The sequence below is a fragment of the Mobula birostris genome, chromosome 17 (genome assembly GCF_030028105.1).
Source record: "Mobula birostris isolate sMobBir1 chromosome 17, sMobBir1.hap1, whole genome shotgun sequence".
In the NCBI taxonomy this organism is placed as follows: Eukaryota; Metazoa; Chordata; class Chondrichthyes; order Myliobatiformes; family Myliobatidae; genus Mobula; species Mobula birostris.
Genome location: NC_092386.1, coordinates 9307278 through 9323490, shown reverse-complemented (window position 1 = coordinate 9323490; position 16213 = coordinate 9307278). Strand labels below are relative to the sequence as shown.

General features: G+C 39.9%; 1 protein-coding gene across 5 annotated transcripts in view; it reads right to left on the bottom strand.

Annotated features, from left to right (window-relative positions):
* Positions 1–16213, bottom strand: part of ccnh (cyclin H) — a 49763-nt gene that overhangs the window by 31016 nt on the left and 2534 nt on the right. For all 5 annotated transcript variants that reach the window (XR_011889490.1, XM_072281266.1, XM_072281263.1 and 2 more), the window contains exons 2-5: positions 12812–12954; positions 9787–9912; positions 8058–8131; positions 3481–3691 (exon numbers count right to left, since the gene is read on the bottom strand). Coding sequence is in view for 4 of the 5 variants with exons in the window: in XM_072281266.1 (XP_072137367.1) it covers positions 3481–3691; positions 8058–8131; positions 9787–9912; positions 12812–12928 (528 nt within the window). In the remaining variant the exon portion in view is untranslated. The remainder of the gene's footprint in view (positions 1–3480; positions 3692–8057; positions 8132–9786; positions 9913–12811; positions 12955–16213) is intronic.

Here is a 16213-nt window from a genome sequence, read left to right as displayed (position 1 = left end):
TTTCGCCACAATAAATCTACAGAGGATGCATTCTCACTTGCTCTCCACTTGGCCTTGGATCACGTGGACAATAGTAATACAGGTGTCCCCCGCTTTTCGAACGTTCGCTTTACGAAACACCTACATTAGTTCCCTGGGTTCACGAACAGGTGTTTTCACTGTTACGAAAAAAGGCAGCACGCAGAAAAAGCAGCACGCAAAAAAAAGGCAGCGCATGCCCCGAGCAGCCGCTCTCCCTCGGATTCAGAACGGCATTCTAGCCGGCATTGCTTAAACACGTGCCTGTGAGCAGTCGTTAGCAAGATGAGTTCTAAGGTATCAGAAAAGCCTAAAAGAGCTCGTAAGGGTGTCAGACTTAGCGTAAAACTAGACATAATTAAACGTTTCGATCGTGGTGAACAAAGCAAGGACAAAGTGAGTATGGCTTGTGGAAGTTGACAAAGATGATGTTGAAGAGGTTTTGGCATCCCATGACCAAGAACTGATAGATAAAGAGCTGACATAATTGGAAGAGGAAAGGATAACAATTGAAACCGAATGCAGTAGCAAACGGACCAAAAGTGAAGTCCTCCAGGAACTGAACGTGATGCCACTGCGAGACTTTTGCTGCAATGATAAAGTACGACTTTATTTTTGAAAGGGTACGTCGGTTTAGGGCAAATTTTCAAGACGGTTTGAGTGCTTGCAAAGAACTGTATGATAGAAAAATGCGCAAGGCTAGCAGTCAAGCAAGCCTTCAGAAGACGATGAGCCTCGACCTTCGACATCGAGACAGGCAGACATAAAAGAAGATGACCTGGCCTGCCCTGATCGACGATGAGATGACGGTGTCCCACCACCCCAACCCCTGGGCCGTGGACAGATACCGATTCGCGGAGAATGCAGCAGTAGCCAGGACACACCCAGCACATCTTTAAGAAAAAAGCCAAAATAAACAAGCTAATTAATTAGGTGCCACCCAGCATGTAAATGTCGGCCCAAATCAGTGTCGCCTCTGATCTGGGCCAATATTTACATGCCGGGTGGCACTTAATTAATGAGCTTGTTTATTTCGGCTTTTTTCTTAAAGATGTGCTGGGTGTGTCCCGGCCACCGCTGTACCCCTGCATGCTTTGCAGATTGGTATCGGTTCGCTGCCCAGAGGGTGGGGACCACTGCACCACCCCAGCCTCTGACGACTCAGCCTAACACACCATCATCAGTGTGCTTGAAGTCTTCCCAATTCCCATAAGTGATACTACACTGTACATACATTATTTCTACTTTATATAGGCTGTGTATTTTTAGGTATTATTTGGTATGATTTCGCAGCTTCATAGCTTAAAGGTTACTGGAGAGCGCTTGCGCCGTGTTTTTGCCGAGAGCGCTTGTGTGAGATTTTCGCTACGGAGAACAGTGTAGGCAATGATTGTAGGTAAGTATTTCTATTTTATATAGGCTGTGTATTTATCATAACATCCCTGCTTTTACTATATGTTACTGTTATTTTAGGTTTTGTGTTATTTGGGATGATTTGGTAGGTTATTTTTAGGTCTGCGAACACTCACAAATTTCTCCCATATAAATAAATGGTAATTGCTTCTTCGCTTTATGACCTTCCGGCTTACGAACCGTTTCATAGGAACGCTCTACCTTTGGATGGCGGGGGAAAACCTGTAGTTACAGTACGTCAGACTACTGCTTATTGACTACAGCTCAGCGTTCAAAACAATCATACCATCAGGTCTAATCAACAAGCTCCAAAACCTGGTACTCTGCAACTTCCTCTGCATAAGGATCCTTGACTTCCTTTCCCAAAGAACACAGTTTGTACGGATCAAAATAACTTCTCCCCCTCGCTGACAATTATCACTTGGGCACCTCAATGATGAGTGTTTAGCCCACCTCTCTACACCCATGACTGTGTGGCTAGGCACAGCTCAAACGCCATCTACAAATTTGCTATTGTTGGCAGAATTTCAGATGGTGATATGAAGGAATTCAGGAGTGAGATAGTTCAGCTGGTTGAGTGGTGTCACAACAACCTTGCACTCAATGTCAGAATCAGAATCAGGTTTGGTATCACCAGCATGTGTCATGAAATTTGTTAACTTAGTGGCAGCAGTACATTACAATACATGATAATATAGAGAAACAAATGAATTACAGTAAGTATATATGTATATTAGATAAATTTAAAAATAGTAGTACAAAAAGAAATCCTTTTTTAGAAAGGGAGGTCATGTTCATGGGATCAATGTCCACTTAGAAATCGGGTGGCAGAGGGGAAGAAGCTGTTCCTGAATCACTAAGTGTGTGCCATCAGGCTTCTGTACCTCCTCATTTATGATAACAATGAAAAGAGGGCATGCCCTGGGTGATGTGGACCAAGGAGTTAGTTGTGGACTTCAGGAAGAAGTTGAGAGAACATACATACTGCAAGTCCTCATCAGGGGATCAGCAGTGGAAAAGGTGAGCAGTTTCAAGTTCCAGGGTTTCAACATCTCTGAAGATCGATCATGGGCCCAACATATTGATATAATTACAACAAGGCATGACAGTGGTTATATTTCATTAGGAATTTAAGGAGACTTGGTATGACACCAAAGACTCTCACAAATTCCTACAGATGTACCACCAAGAGCATTCTAACTCACTGCATCACAGACTGGTATGGAAGGGTGATTGCACGGGATCGGAAAAAGCTGCAGAAGGTTTCAAATTCAGACAGTGCCATCATGGGCATTAGCGCCCCCCCCCACCAAACATCCAGGACATCTTCAAAAGGCAATGCTTCAAAATATCAGTATCCAGCATTAAGGACCCCCAATCATCACACAGGACACGCCCGCTTCTCACTGCTACCATCAAGGAGGAGGTACAGGAGCCTGAAGACACACACTCAACATTTCAGGAACAGCTTCTTCCCCTCTGCCATCAGATTTCTGAATGGACAATGAAACCATGAACACTACCTCACTGTTTGTTTCTCTTTTTGCACTACTTATTTAATATATGACAGAAGGATAAAAAATGAATGCATCATTTCTCAAATATGGAAAATTAATCTTGTAATCTCATGATACTTTGTTGAATTTGCAATGACAGGGCACTGAAGTTGGATCTTTAATGTGACTAATTGCATAAATTGATAATGAAATGGCAAGCTAAACTTCCATTAACAATTAAGCACTCCTTATAACTTCACCTAGATTGCTTTGGCCTCCATCATTTCACCTTTTTGGTTATTACAGAACCTTGTCAACCACGACTGTAGTTGAAAATCTGATGAAATCAGAATGCGGCTAAACCTTGCACGCAAAAAATAACCTGGAGTATTAGAATGCAGATGTTCTCACAGCTGTGCCAAACCCAACTCATCATTCCACATAAGGTAATAGATTGTTCTAGATGTACAATAATAGAGAGATTGTTTCAAACTTCCAGCTGGGTGAAAATCATTCTGAATTATCAAAATTCCAGTCAGAGATGTTATGGTACCTTTAGATCTATAAGAAATCCCTCGAAAGGTCGAAATGGGTTGTGGATAATAAGATGAAAGTTCAGCTGCTGAATTAGCAGCAGTTCATATTCAAGGATTTGTTCCAGAGCCTTCTCTTGGGCAGCAGGACTTTCCCACAGATTAGCAACAAACTGTGAACTGGAGACATTAAATTCATCCACTTTACAAGCTAAATATACACTCGTTAACCTGCATCAAAATGAGAAGAAAAAAAGAGGCTTTAGTAAAGATTTCAAATTGACTACTTTCCAAATAACATTTCAAAGATTCCAACACAACAGATGACCCATCAGTTCTTGATTTTTGGGTTTGTTTTTAAACTTTAGAAATACAGCATGGAACAGCTAGCTGTATTGTGCCATGCCGCCCAGCAAACCCATGGATTTAACCCTATCCTAATCATGGGATAATTTACAATGACCAATTAACCTACTAACAGGTAGGTCTCCTGGACTGCGGAAGGAAACTGGAGCACCAGAGGAAACATGTGCTCAGGAGAAGGAACGTACAAACTTGCTCACAGAGAAAGCTGGAACTTCAAACTCTGAGCTGTAATAGCATGGCACTAACCGCTACACTACCGTGGTGGCCCTTTCTCTGAATCTGAGTCCCTCATCCAACCACCTTTCTTGCTTATTCACTATGCATGTGGGCATTCATCTTTTTTAAGATCAAATATTTAATTATCTAATTTTCTACTTCCCATAAAAATATGTGAGATTGGAAGTCTTTCTGATCAAGTCCATGCTAGTTCCTTGCAGAGAAACACATTCAATCCCATTTCGCTGGTCTTTCCCAGAGCCCTGCAAATTCCCTTTCCTCATATTATTTCAGAACACCTGACCACTCATCACATTACTCAAAAGCAAGAGTTTTCTTTCAAAGTAAATTTATTATCAAAGTACATATATGTCATATACTATCCAGAGATTCATTTTCTTGTAGACATTCATAGTAAATAGAAAGAAACACAATAGAATCAATGAAAAACCACACACAACAATATGCAAAAGACAGACAGGCAGAGTCCATGGGTTGTGGAAACAGTCCAGTATTGTGGTGAGTGAAGTTATCCTCTCTGGTTCAAGAGTCTGATGACTGAGGAGTTATAACTGTTCCTGAACTTAGTGGCATGGGGCTTGGAGCTCCTGTAAATGCACTTATAATCACATTTTAAATTGTTACCTAGCTATGTTCTGATGTTGGCTGCCGGGACAGGACAGCTGACCTCCTACCCAGAGCAACACATTAAATGCTGGAGGAACTCTAGCCATAGCCGGGGCAGCACAGAAGCGTAGTGATTAACACACTATTAAGGCTGATTTATACTTCTGCGTCAATGCGTTGCCGTAAGGTCTGCGTCGCCGCAAAGCTTACGCGGAGCCCTACACAAGAGCTTGCGTTGCTGCAACGCGCACCTCTCCCAAAATGTAACCACGCGTCGCGGCAACACAGAACGCAACAACTGTGATTGGTCCTCTTGGTAGCATCGCATGGCATCCTACACTGCAGTAGCTTCCCATTGGGCGACTGAAGGGCAGGGAAGGAATTCTGGCTGCAATGCTTTCCATAAGGCTTTACAGACCTCCGAAATTATGGAGGACACATTTCGCACGAAAAAAGACGCTCACGTCTTGTTACCCCGAGACTACCATGACCATGAAGCCTTGCGCGGGCAGGTGAGTGCGCATGTGTGACTTGCGCAAATTGCCGCACAGGTATAAGTGCTCCCAACGTGCGTAGGCTATTTGCATAGGTTACAGCATCCAGTTAACGCAGAAGTATAAACCAGGCTTTACCAGCATCCCAGGTTTATTTCCTACCACTTTCTATAAGGAATTTGTACTTTACCCCCGTGACCACATGGGTTTACCCCGGGTGTACTGATTTCCTCCCACATTCCAAAGACATACAGAGGGATTAGTAGGTGAATCAGTCACTTGGGTGTAATTGGGTCTGAAGGGCCTATTACCATGGTGATTCTCTTTAAAAACTCGTAAGTTATGCAGCATCTATGGAGGGGAATAAGTAGTTGACAATAAGCTGAGACCCTACATCAGGACCCCTAGTCAGTTTACCAATTGTCCTAGGATTTCAATTGCTGCCACTCACACTACTGACTAAGGTTTGTACATTTCTGACCTGGTTGGGCTTGTTTTAGCAATATGAAAATTGGTTCCTCTGTGCTTTTAATATTCAGTTTGTCTCAATCCTTAATTTACTATAAATCAAAACTTCCCTTTCGTAAAGCTGCTGAATTAATTTACTTTTCAGAACATCTATGAAACTCATGTTTTTATTTGAAGGAATAAGCCTACTCCTGTCATCAAATCAACATTACCAACAGATCCCCTCCCAACTGAGTTGCTATTGTTTTCTCCTTGTTCTTTCCCTTGCTACAAGTTATAAGTTTCAGCAACCTATAATTATCATGTATAGTTGATTCCAGTTAATTGGGACACATCAGGACCAGTACATTTTGGCCCAGTTAAACTGCTTCCCCAATTAACCAATGTTTCATGAAAATAGTTAAAAAGGTTTAAAAGAAGAGTGTTTAAAAAAAGTCTAACTACAGTTTAACTGAGTAACAGTTTATGTATTTAAATAAAATACAAAACAAATTAGATCACTATCAATTCTATTATTATACTATAAAACTGTATTAGTTCCTACTAGTTATCGACGAAGGAATTCATCTGCCATGTTCTTTTGATTGACTGTATACGAACAAAATCAGCACAAATATCTAGTGTGGATAATGGACTGCCTTCAAACAATGGTGTTGGTAATTGCATCCTCCAAAAACTCATTTTCATTGTAACATTCCAGGTGATTGTTGATACCTTCAGATTCTTCATAGTTCCTATCTTACTGAAGTAGTGAAATTGTTTCATTTTAACTACCGGCCGCTTCTGTCATGTCAAGCCTGAATGCTTGAAACTGCAGTGAGTAAAATAGTTCTGCACTGTCTCACTGCTCATTTCTTGTGATCTATCAGTGACAAAAATCTCTGCTTTTTGAACACAAACACACGCAATTGATGCCATTTAAAAACCGTTCACTCTAAGCATTGTGTAGTGTCTGACAGCCAGACAAGTGCACATGACTGACATTAATTAGAAACTGCTTGGCAACAGTCTCCTGTCCCAATTAAGTGGCATAGTGTCCCAAATAAACTAAGTGAATCCCAGCTATTTCCTCAATTTAGTTTTTGTTCTTTAAGAGCTGTCCCAACTAAGTAGCTGTCCTAATTAACTGATGGCCAAATTAAGTAGGATCTACTGTATTTGTTTCCAATGTTGATACAGGACCTTTTCTTCTACTCTCAAGCTGACCATTATTCCTTTTTCTTCTGTACTGTTTCTCTGGTTTCAGAGGTGACTACTCTCTCCAGTTCTTGCTCCTGCAAAATGTGAGCATTTCTGATCCATTTCTAGTATCCGTAACATGCAGCTTTAGCAAGTTCACCTGGAAACACTACTGTGCGCATTTTGTTTATTCACCTTATACCCCTGTTTGATATTCAGGTCCCAGATATTGTTTCACACAAGATTAAGATGGTCAGTTCTGAGCCAACAATATTGTTACAAAACAGGAGCCAGTATGACTTTATAAGAGTCACAGAACACTTCGGCCCATCTAGTCTGTGCCCAACCATTAATCTGTCAAGTCCCATCAGCCTGCACCTGAACAATAACCCTCCCCTCCATGTATCTATCCAAATTCCTCTTAAATTTTGAAATTAAGCCCACATCCACCACTTCCACTGACAGCCCGTTCCACAATGAGTGAAGTACTTCCCCCTCCAGTTCCCCCTAAACATTTAACCCTTCACCCTTAACCCATGATCTCTAGTTGTAGTCTCACCCAACCTCAGTGAAAAAAGACTACTTACATTTAACTCTTAAATCTTCCTCAGACTTCTATGTTCTAGGGAATAAAGTCTTAACCTACTCAAACTTTCCTGATAACTCAGGTCCTCAAGTCCCGGCAACATTCTTGTAAATTTTCTCTGCACTCTTTCGATCTTATTTATATCTTTCCTGTACAAAGGTGACCAAAATTGCACAGATTAGGTCTCACCAATATCTTACACAATTTCAACATAACATCAAAACTCCTGTGCTCAATACTTTGATTTATGAAGGCCAAAGTGCCAAAAGCTTTCTTTACGACCCTATCTACCTGTATTGTCATTTCCAAGGAATTATGGATCTGTATTCCCAGATCCCTCTGTTGCACCTCACAACGCAGTGCCGTACCCTGGTTGGTCCGCCCAAAGTGCAAAAACTCACAATTGTCTCACACTTCAAAGTAGTCATTTAAATTTAGTTTCATTAAAAGATACATTTACACTGTCGACAAGACTGTGACTAATAATCCTGTAAGCTCAGCAATTTATTAATGTTACATTTTTATAACATTAGAACATCTTTCCTAAAGATAAAATGTGGGAAGTACACAGGACCACAATAATAGCATAAAACACTAAGCAAACACATTTTTCACATTTGGCAAAGCAATCTAATCAACAAGAGGTAAAAAGAAAACTCACATAATTGTCCTGGGATGATATTCCATTAAGGAATTACTTAAATAAAATCTCTTGAAATACATACTTGCTGTACCCTAGACAAAAGAAACACAGTGCTCTCAGTATCAATATACCTTCCTCTGAACAATTTTCTAAGGTCACAAATCCAAAATCCAGCACCCCAGGGGATGACTATGCCAGAATTTGTATTTTGATCACCTGTATTCAAAGTTTTGGAAAAAATAACTTTTTATGTACTTACTGAACAGACCAATTTTGTGTTTTTTTTAAAGCAGAAAAATGGGCTTCGGAATTCTAAAACATAAATTAAAAACAGAACTAATAATGTTTAAAAACAGTCAGCAGATCAAGGAGCAGTTGCGGAAAGAAAACCAGAATTAATGTGTCAATTTAATGGCTCCCTGCAGTCATTGAACTGAATTGTTAATTCTGTTTATGTCTCCACAAGTGCTGCTCGACCTGTTGAGCATTTTCAGCATTGTCATGAAATATGCTTCAGTTTTCCACTCTTGTTCATGGGGGCAGCGTGGCAGAGTGGAGATACATCCTACTAAAGGAGCTCCTTCCCTCCACTAGCCTGCGGGTCACCCTTGGGCAAGAGGTAGCACCTGCTTAGCCTCCACCCCCCCCCTCCCCGATCAGGGTCACATGAAGCTGTGGGAGCAGATAGTGGATAGTCATATGAGCAGTTGGTGCATATCACAAGTCCTGGGGTTATGCGACCACTGACCCCAGATAGACAATCTCTGAAGAGCATTGATAATGACTGGGGTCACCTGTCTTGTAAAGACACTGCCCAGAAGAAGGCAATGGCAAACCACTTCTGTAGAAAAATTTACCAAGAACAAATGGTCATGGATAAGACCATGATCACAAATGCCATTCAACATGGCACATAACAAATGAATGACTCATGGGGGTATAAAATAGCATATTTAATAGGATTGTATAAAGAATCAGGCAGGTTATGATTGGTTTGACTGTCAATTTATTTCAAGATAACAGACTTGCCCACCCCTGTGAATCTGACAACTAGCCAAGGTCAGCAACAAAAACTAAATGAATATCAAATGGAGTATTTCCAAAAATGTCTAGTTTTTGGACAACTGAACGTTGAACATTCACATGACTGATGGAACAACTTTCAACACATTAAACATGTAAAAATATAACTACACATTTTTTAATCAATTCTGAAGTATCATACCAAATCTGAAAAATATGCCTGTGAATGAAAAAACAGGATACGACTAAGGCCTTCTCCTTTATACTGAATATACAGCCCCAAACATAAATGTACCCTGGAATATTTGAAAAGTATAAATATGCATTAATAACCTAATTAACATACAGGGCACTTAAAATACCAAAATTGAAAAATATCAGCCAATAAATTATTTCCACTGAGCAGTGATCAGTTCTGAAATCACAAGGTAGTTGGGCAAACACTCTCCATTCCAACAGTGCACAGCAGGGAGCTATATGACAAGAGAGGCCTGAAAGTGATCACTGTATTTATAGATAACTGTTGAATCCTGATTCATTTACATGTATAAGATGGGTCCTGGGGCCAACCTTGTGAGTCTCCACTGTCCCTTGATTTGCAAAGTGTTTATTATTTTGTGAGGTAAATATATATATGAAATGCAGCAGAGTTAATAATTTATGGCTAGTTACGAGTTCATAAAATTGCTCTCAATTCTTATATAAATCTAATGCATATTCTTACCACCACAGATTTGGGCATGGCAGGTTTAAATGCAGAGCAGAAATCCAGCAATCGTTTTTCATAGTATTTACGTAGTACTTTTTCTTCATGAGGTTCCAAGAAAGGCAGAGAATCATTTGGAGCAAACTGTTCATTAAGGAAAATAGTTAGATAACCATATAACAATTACAGCACGGAAACAGGCCATCTCGGCCCTTCTAGTCCATGCCGAACTCTTACCCTATCCTAGTCCCACCAACCCGCACTCAGCCCATAACCCTCCATTCCTTTCCTGTCCATATATTTATCCAATTTAACTTTAAACGACAACATAGAACCTGCCTCAACCACTTCTGCTGGAAGCTCATTCCACACAGCTACCACTCTCTGAGTAAAGTTCGCCCTCATGTTACCCCTGAACTTTTGTCCTCTAATTCTCAACCCATGCCCTCTTGTTTATCTTCCCCACTCTCAATGGAACAAGTCTAACCACGTCAACTCTATCAATCCCCCTCATAATTTTAAACACCTCTATCAAGTCTCCCCTCAACCGTCTACACTCCAAAGAATAAAGACCTAACTTGTTCAATCTTTCTCTGTAACTTAGGAGATGAAACCCAGGCAACACTTTAGTAAACCTGCTCTGTACTCTCTCAATTTTATTGACATCCTTCCTATAACTCGGTGACCACAACTGTACACAATACTCCAGATTTGGCCTTAGCAATACCTTATACAAATTCAACATTACATCCCAACTCCTACACTCAATGCTCTGATTAATAAACCCCAGCAAACCAAAAGCTTTCTTCACCACCCTATCCACATGAGATTCCATCTTCAGGGAACTATGCACCATTATTTCTAGATCCCTCTGTTCTAAAGCATTCTTTAATGCCCTACCATTTACCATGTAATGCAACCATATCCAATACAGTGAGATTCCCAGGTTCCCAACCTTTTTTATGCCATGGAGCCTTACCATTAACTGAAGGATCCATGGACTCCAGGTTAGAAACTTCTGCTAGACCAATAGGTATTGGCAATTCACTAAACTTCCAAGTTTATTAAGAAATGCAAGGTCACCACACTAACTTATTTCTACAGCACAGAATGTTTTATCTGTTAATATTATTTTGAGTTCTATGCGATATATGTACTGTGTTTTGCACCTTGATCCCGTTGTTTTGCTTAGCTCTATGCACCTTTACAGCTGAATTACAATAAATTTGAACAAACATCCCAAGATGCCTCTTAGAAGTCTAGTTCAGGATCAAAAATAAGGCACTCAGTCACAAGGAAGGTGAGAGAAAAAACATGGCAAAAGGAGTAGGTTCTAGAAATAGAAAACATTTTAAGGAACAAATTCCAACCACATTTGTCGCTTTAAAAAATCTATGGAGTAAATTTAGGAATAATTACCATGGTTGAACTAAAAGAATGCATGTATTTTGCAAGGTTATGAGATCCAAAGAGATCACAGAGTTAAGGGGAGGCAGGATACACAGGCAGCTTAACCAGATAGAATTTGAGAGAAATGTTGGTTATTTGACAGGCAATGTACACTCTGTGGCTACTTTATTAGGTATCTCTATGTAATAAAGTTGCCACATGTTTAAGTTCATGGTTGTCTGCTGCTGCAGCCCATCCACTTCAAGGTTCAACATGTTGTGCATTCAGAGATGCTCTTCTGCACATATTTTACATTGGGAAAATGAGCAACATCTTTTCTCACTTCAAACTACATTTGGATATTTAATTTAATTCATTCAGAGACATGGGCATTTTTCAGAATGCAATCATTTTATTATCCATCCTGAATTGTCAGTGAACAAAGAAGGCAGTCAAAAGCCAACCACATCAATGAATCCTCATGTTTTATTTTATTTATTTAGAGCTGCACCGTGACTCCCTGTATAGGCAGACTGGTTAAGGATGGGCATTGGTGTCACAACAACTCATTTGTTAAATCTCATTGTTTCCACTTCTGTGACTAGCTTTAATTTCAAATTTGTAAATTGAATTAAAACATGGTAACCTAGCCGTTAGTGTATCACGTTACAGCATTAGAGATTGCCAACTGGGGTTCAATTACCACCACTGTCTGTACTGGGTTTGCATGTTCTCCCCATGACTGTGTGGATTTTCTCCGGGTGCCCCCGTTTCCTCCCACATTCCACAGACATACAGTTAGGGTTAATATATTGTGGGCATGCTATGTTGGCACCAGAAGCATGGCAACACTTGCGTGCTGCCCAGCAGAATCCACACTGATTTGATTTGCTGTAAATTTATGCATTTCACTGTATATTTTGATTTAAAGTCTTCATCTTTACAGTTGGTGCCTCTTAATCCAAAACCATACATCTGACTGCCAGTTGAGTAATTTAACTGCAATCCTTTAATTCCAAGCACAGATCCCAATCAGAATCAGATTTAATATCATTGGCGTATGTCACGAAATTTGTTGTTTTGTGGCAGGACATAATACAACTCTATAAATTACAATAAGAATACAGTTCCTAAAAATAAATTAACTAAGAGGTGCAAAAATAAAGGAAAAATACTGTGGTAGTGTTCAAGGAAATCAAATGGTGAAAGAAAGCTGTTCCTGAAATGTTGAATGAGTACCTTCAGGGTTCCTGTACCACCTCCTCGATGGCAGAAATGAGAAAAGGACATGATGTGGGTCCTTAATGACAGATGTCATCTCTTTGAGGCACTGTCTTTTGAAGTTGTCCTGGATCCTGGGGAAGCTAGTGCTCATGATAGAACTGACTGAGTTTACAACTTTCTGCAGGTTTGTCCAACCCTATGCAGTGCCCCCCCCACCCCCCCAATTCCTGACGGTGATGCAACCAGTTAGAATGCTCTCCACAGTACATTTGTATTGATAAAACACTGCATGTACCCAATCTAAAATCAGCCAAAACTTTTTAAATGTGTCTAAGTTCCTAAGGGAAACCCAGGACTCACTAAATTGGAAAAAGTGTTATCATATCTTAAAAATATCTGATTACTTCAGAGAACAGATTGAGTGTTTTACCTTTCCACTTGCCAGAATTTTGGACTGGAATTTCTGATTGGCTTCATTTCTCATATTTTCTAATATTTCTTCACTGTGAAAAATCCAGCATTTTTTCTGGGTACTGTTGTTAAACATTTTTGAACATCATCCAATATTTACTCCTGTAACCAAAATGAGCAAAGTTTTGGTAAGAAGTCAAAATTCCCAGTGTAAAATGCATCATATACATCTTAAAAACAGTAAGTCACAATAAGTGAAAGGTTACAGGAGAAGGCGGGTGAATGGGGTTGAGACAAATGAACCAGCCATGATCAAATGGTGGAGCAGACTCAATGGGCTGAATGGCTTATTTCTGCTCTATTGTGAGAGACAATCTATACATCACCTCCTTCGACACTCACTGCAATAAATCTTCAAAGGAGTAGCAAGTACTCATTTTTATCAATCTCGTACTGGTACTTCAGTTTCCACACTACTTCCCAATTTCTAGCATTAAAACTTTTCAGGTTTACACAGACCACTGAACAATCCGCCACTGTACAGTCCCCTTGGGCTATGTGCTAACCCATATAAAGCTACTCCACCCTTCTCCCCTACAATCCATAACCCTCTATTATTCTTACATCCACATGCCCAAGTCTCTTAAATGTACCTACTGCACCCGTGTCACCACTCCCAGAACTACTATCGATAGCAATAGGAAGGTAGCACAGATGTAAAGATATTTAACATGGCCTAACTTGCATTCAACCAAATGACCACTCACTTGTTCTCAGACAAAGTACCAAGAAAAAACAAAACTACACAGCCAAAGGGCTACCATAATGAGGCCACCCAGCAATCCACTCAGTGGTCTCAATTAAGAGAGAGAAGCCCCAAGTACTTTTGTCATTCTGGTACTTCTGACTCCATGATGAAAGTTTAGAAACAATAGGGACACTTCTTTTTTGTTCACCAACTCTATACAAATCTTTAATTTTCTGCAACCTGCTCTCTTCTCAGGAACATAACCCAGCCAATCAACAGAACTAAAGCCCATGATAAACGGAATCATTTTGGTGAATCACTTCTCTGTCTACCACTAAATCTTTATTCTTACCTGAAGTACAACAGCCAGAATTGGAAAGCCAACATTTTCACCATGATTTGCTTTCTCCATTTACAATGCCCAGGATCCTTCATGCTTTGATTAAACAAATTTCTCATCCTATATAGCTACTTTCACTATGTACATTTATCCACACTCCTCTGGACTTGTAACCCATCACATTGCCTTCTAGTTTTATATTGCCTCTTCTCATCCTTCTGAAGAAAATACCTTTTACTCCTCAGCATGAAATTTCACCTGCCACACATCTGATTCATATGGCCTTATCACATCCTCTTAAAGTATATTAGTATCTTCACAGCTCATTGCATTTCTAAGTTTGTGTCATATGAAGATTTGGTAATCATGCACTGTGCACACAAGTCCAAGTCAATAACGTTCAGATTAAGAAAAGTAGTGATCCTAGTAGCAATCAACCAAAATCCACATGGTACACCACTCCTGATTTCTGTTATTAAGACAATTTTCTATCTATGGAACTATGCTGTGGTTTGTTCCATGGCGGGTAATTTCCATGACAAACCTGTTAGATTGAAGCTTATAAAATGCAATAGACAAATCTATTTATACAACATAATTTACAATGGCATGCAAAAGTTTGGGCACCCCTGGTCAAAATTTCTATTACAGGGAACAGCTCAGTGAGTAAAAGATGGCCTGATTTCCAAAAGGCATAAAGTTAAAGATGACACATTTCTTTAATAGTTTAAGCAAGATTACTTTTTTTATTTCCATCTTTTACAGTTTCAAAATAACAAAAAAGGAAAAGGGCCCGAAGAAAAAGTTTGGGCAAGTATCACAGCTTGTAAACACTTTTTGTAGCCAGCTAAGTCTTTCAATTCTTGTTTGGGGGATTTTCACCCATTCTTCCTTGCAAAAGGCTTCTAGTTCTGTGAGATTCTTGGGCCATCTTGCATGTACTGCTCTTTTGAGACCTATCCACAGATTTTCAATGATGTTTAGGTCAGGGGACTGTGAAGGCCATGGCAAAATCTTCAGCTTGCACCTCTTGAGGTACTCCATTGTGGATTTTGAGGTGTGTTTAGGATCATTATCCTGTTGTAGAAGCCAGCCTCTTTTCATCTTCAGCTTTTTTACAGATGGTGTGATGTTTGCTTCCAGAATTTGCTGGTATTTAATTGAATTCATGCTTCCCTCTACCAGTGAAATGCTCTCCGTGCCACTGGCTGCAACACAAGCCCAAAGCATGATCGATTCATCCCCGTGCTTAACAGTTGGAGAGGTGTTCTTTTCATGAAATTCTGCACCCTTTTTTCTCCAAACATACCTTTACACATTGCGGCCAAAAAGTTCTATTTTAACTTCATCAGTCCACAGGACTTGTTCCAAAATGCATCAGGCTTGTTTAGAAGTTCCTTTGCAAACTTCTGACGCTGAATTTTGTGGTGACAACTCAGGAAAGGTTTTCTTCTGATGACTCTTCCACAAAGGTCATATTTGTGCAGGTGTCGCTGCACAGTAGAACAGCGCACCACCACTCCAGAGTCTGCTAAATCTTCCTGAAGGTCTTTTGCAGTCAAGCAGGGGTTTTGATTTGCGTTTCTAGTAATCCTACGAGTTCTCTCTCAAAGTTTTCTTGGTCTTCCAGACCTCAACTTGATCTCCACCATTCCTGTTAACTGCCATTTTTTAATTGTATTACGAACTGAGGAAACGGCTACCTGAAAACGCTTTGCTATCTTATCGCCTTCTCTTGCTTTGTGGGCGTCAATTATTTTAATTTTCAGAGAGCTAGGCAGCTGCTTAGAGGCTGATGATTTTTGGAACAAGGTTTGAGGAATCAGGGTATTTATAAAACTTTGAAATTTGCATCACCTGGCCTTTCCTAACGATGACTGTGAACAAGCCATAGCCCTAACAAGCTAGTTAAGGTCTGAGTCCTTGGTAAAAGTTATCTGAGAGCTCAAATCTCTTGGGGTGCCCAAACTTTTGCATGGTGCTCCTTTCCTTATTTTCACTCTAAAATTGTACAAAACAAAAATAATACTTATCTTGCATAAAATGTTGAAAAGAATGTTTCACCTTTAACTTTATGACTTTTGGAGATCAGTTCATCTTCTACTTACTTAACTATTCACAGTAACAGAAATTTTGATCAGGGGTTCCCAAGCTTTTGCATGGCACTGTATATTTCCCTCATCTATCTTGTCAGTAACTTCATCAAATCACCATTACATTAGAAAAACATGATTTGAAATTATTATATCCATATAGGCTCCTTCCAATCAATCCACGTTTGTCTGAGTGATTGTAATTATTACAAGCACATAAAATGCTGGAGGAACTCAGCA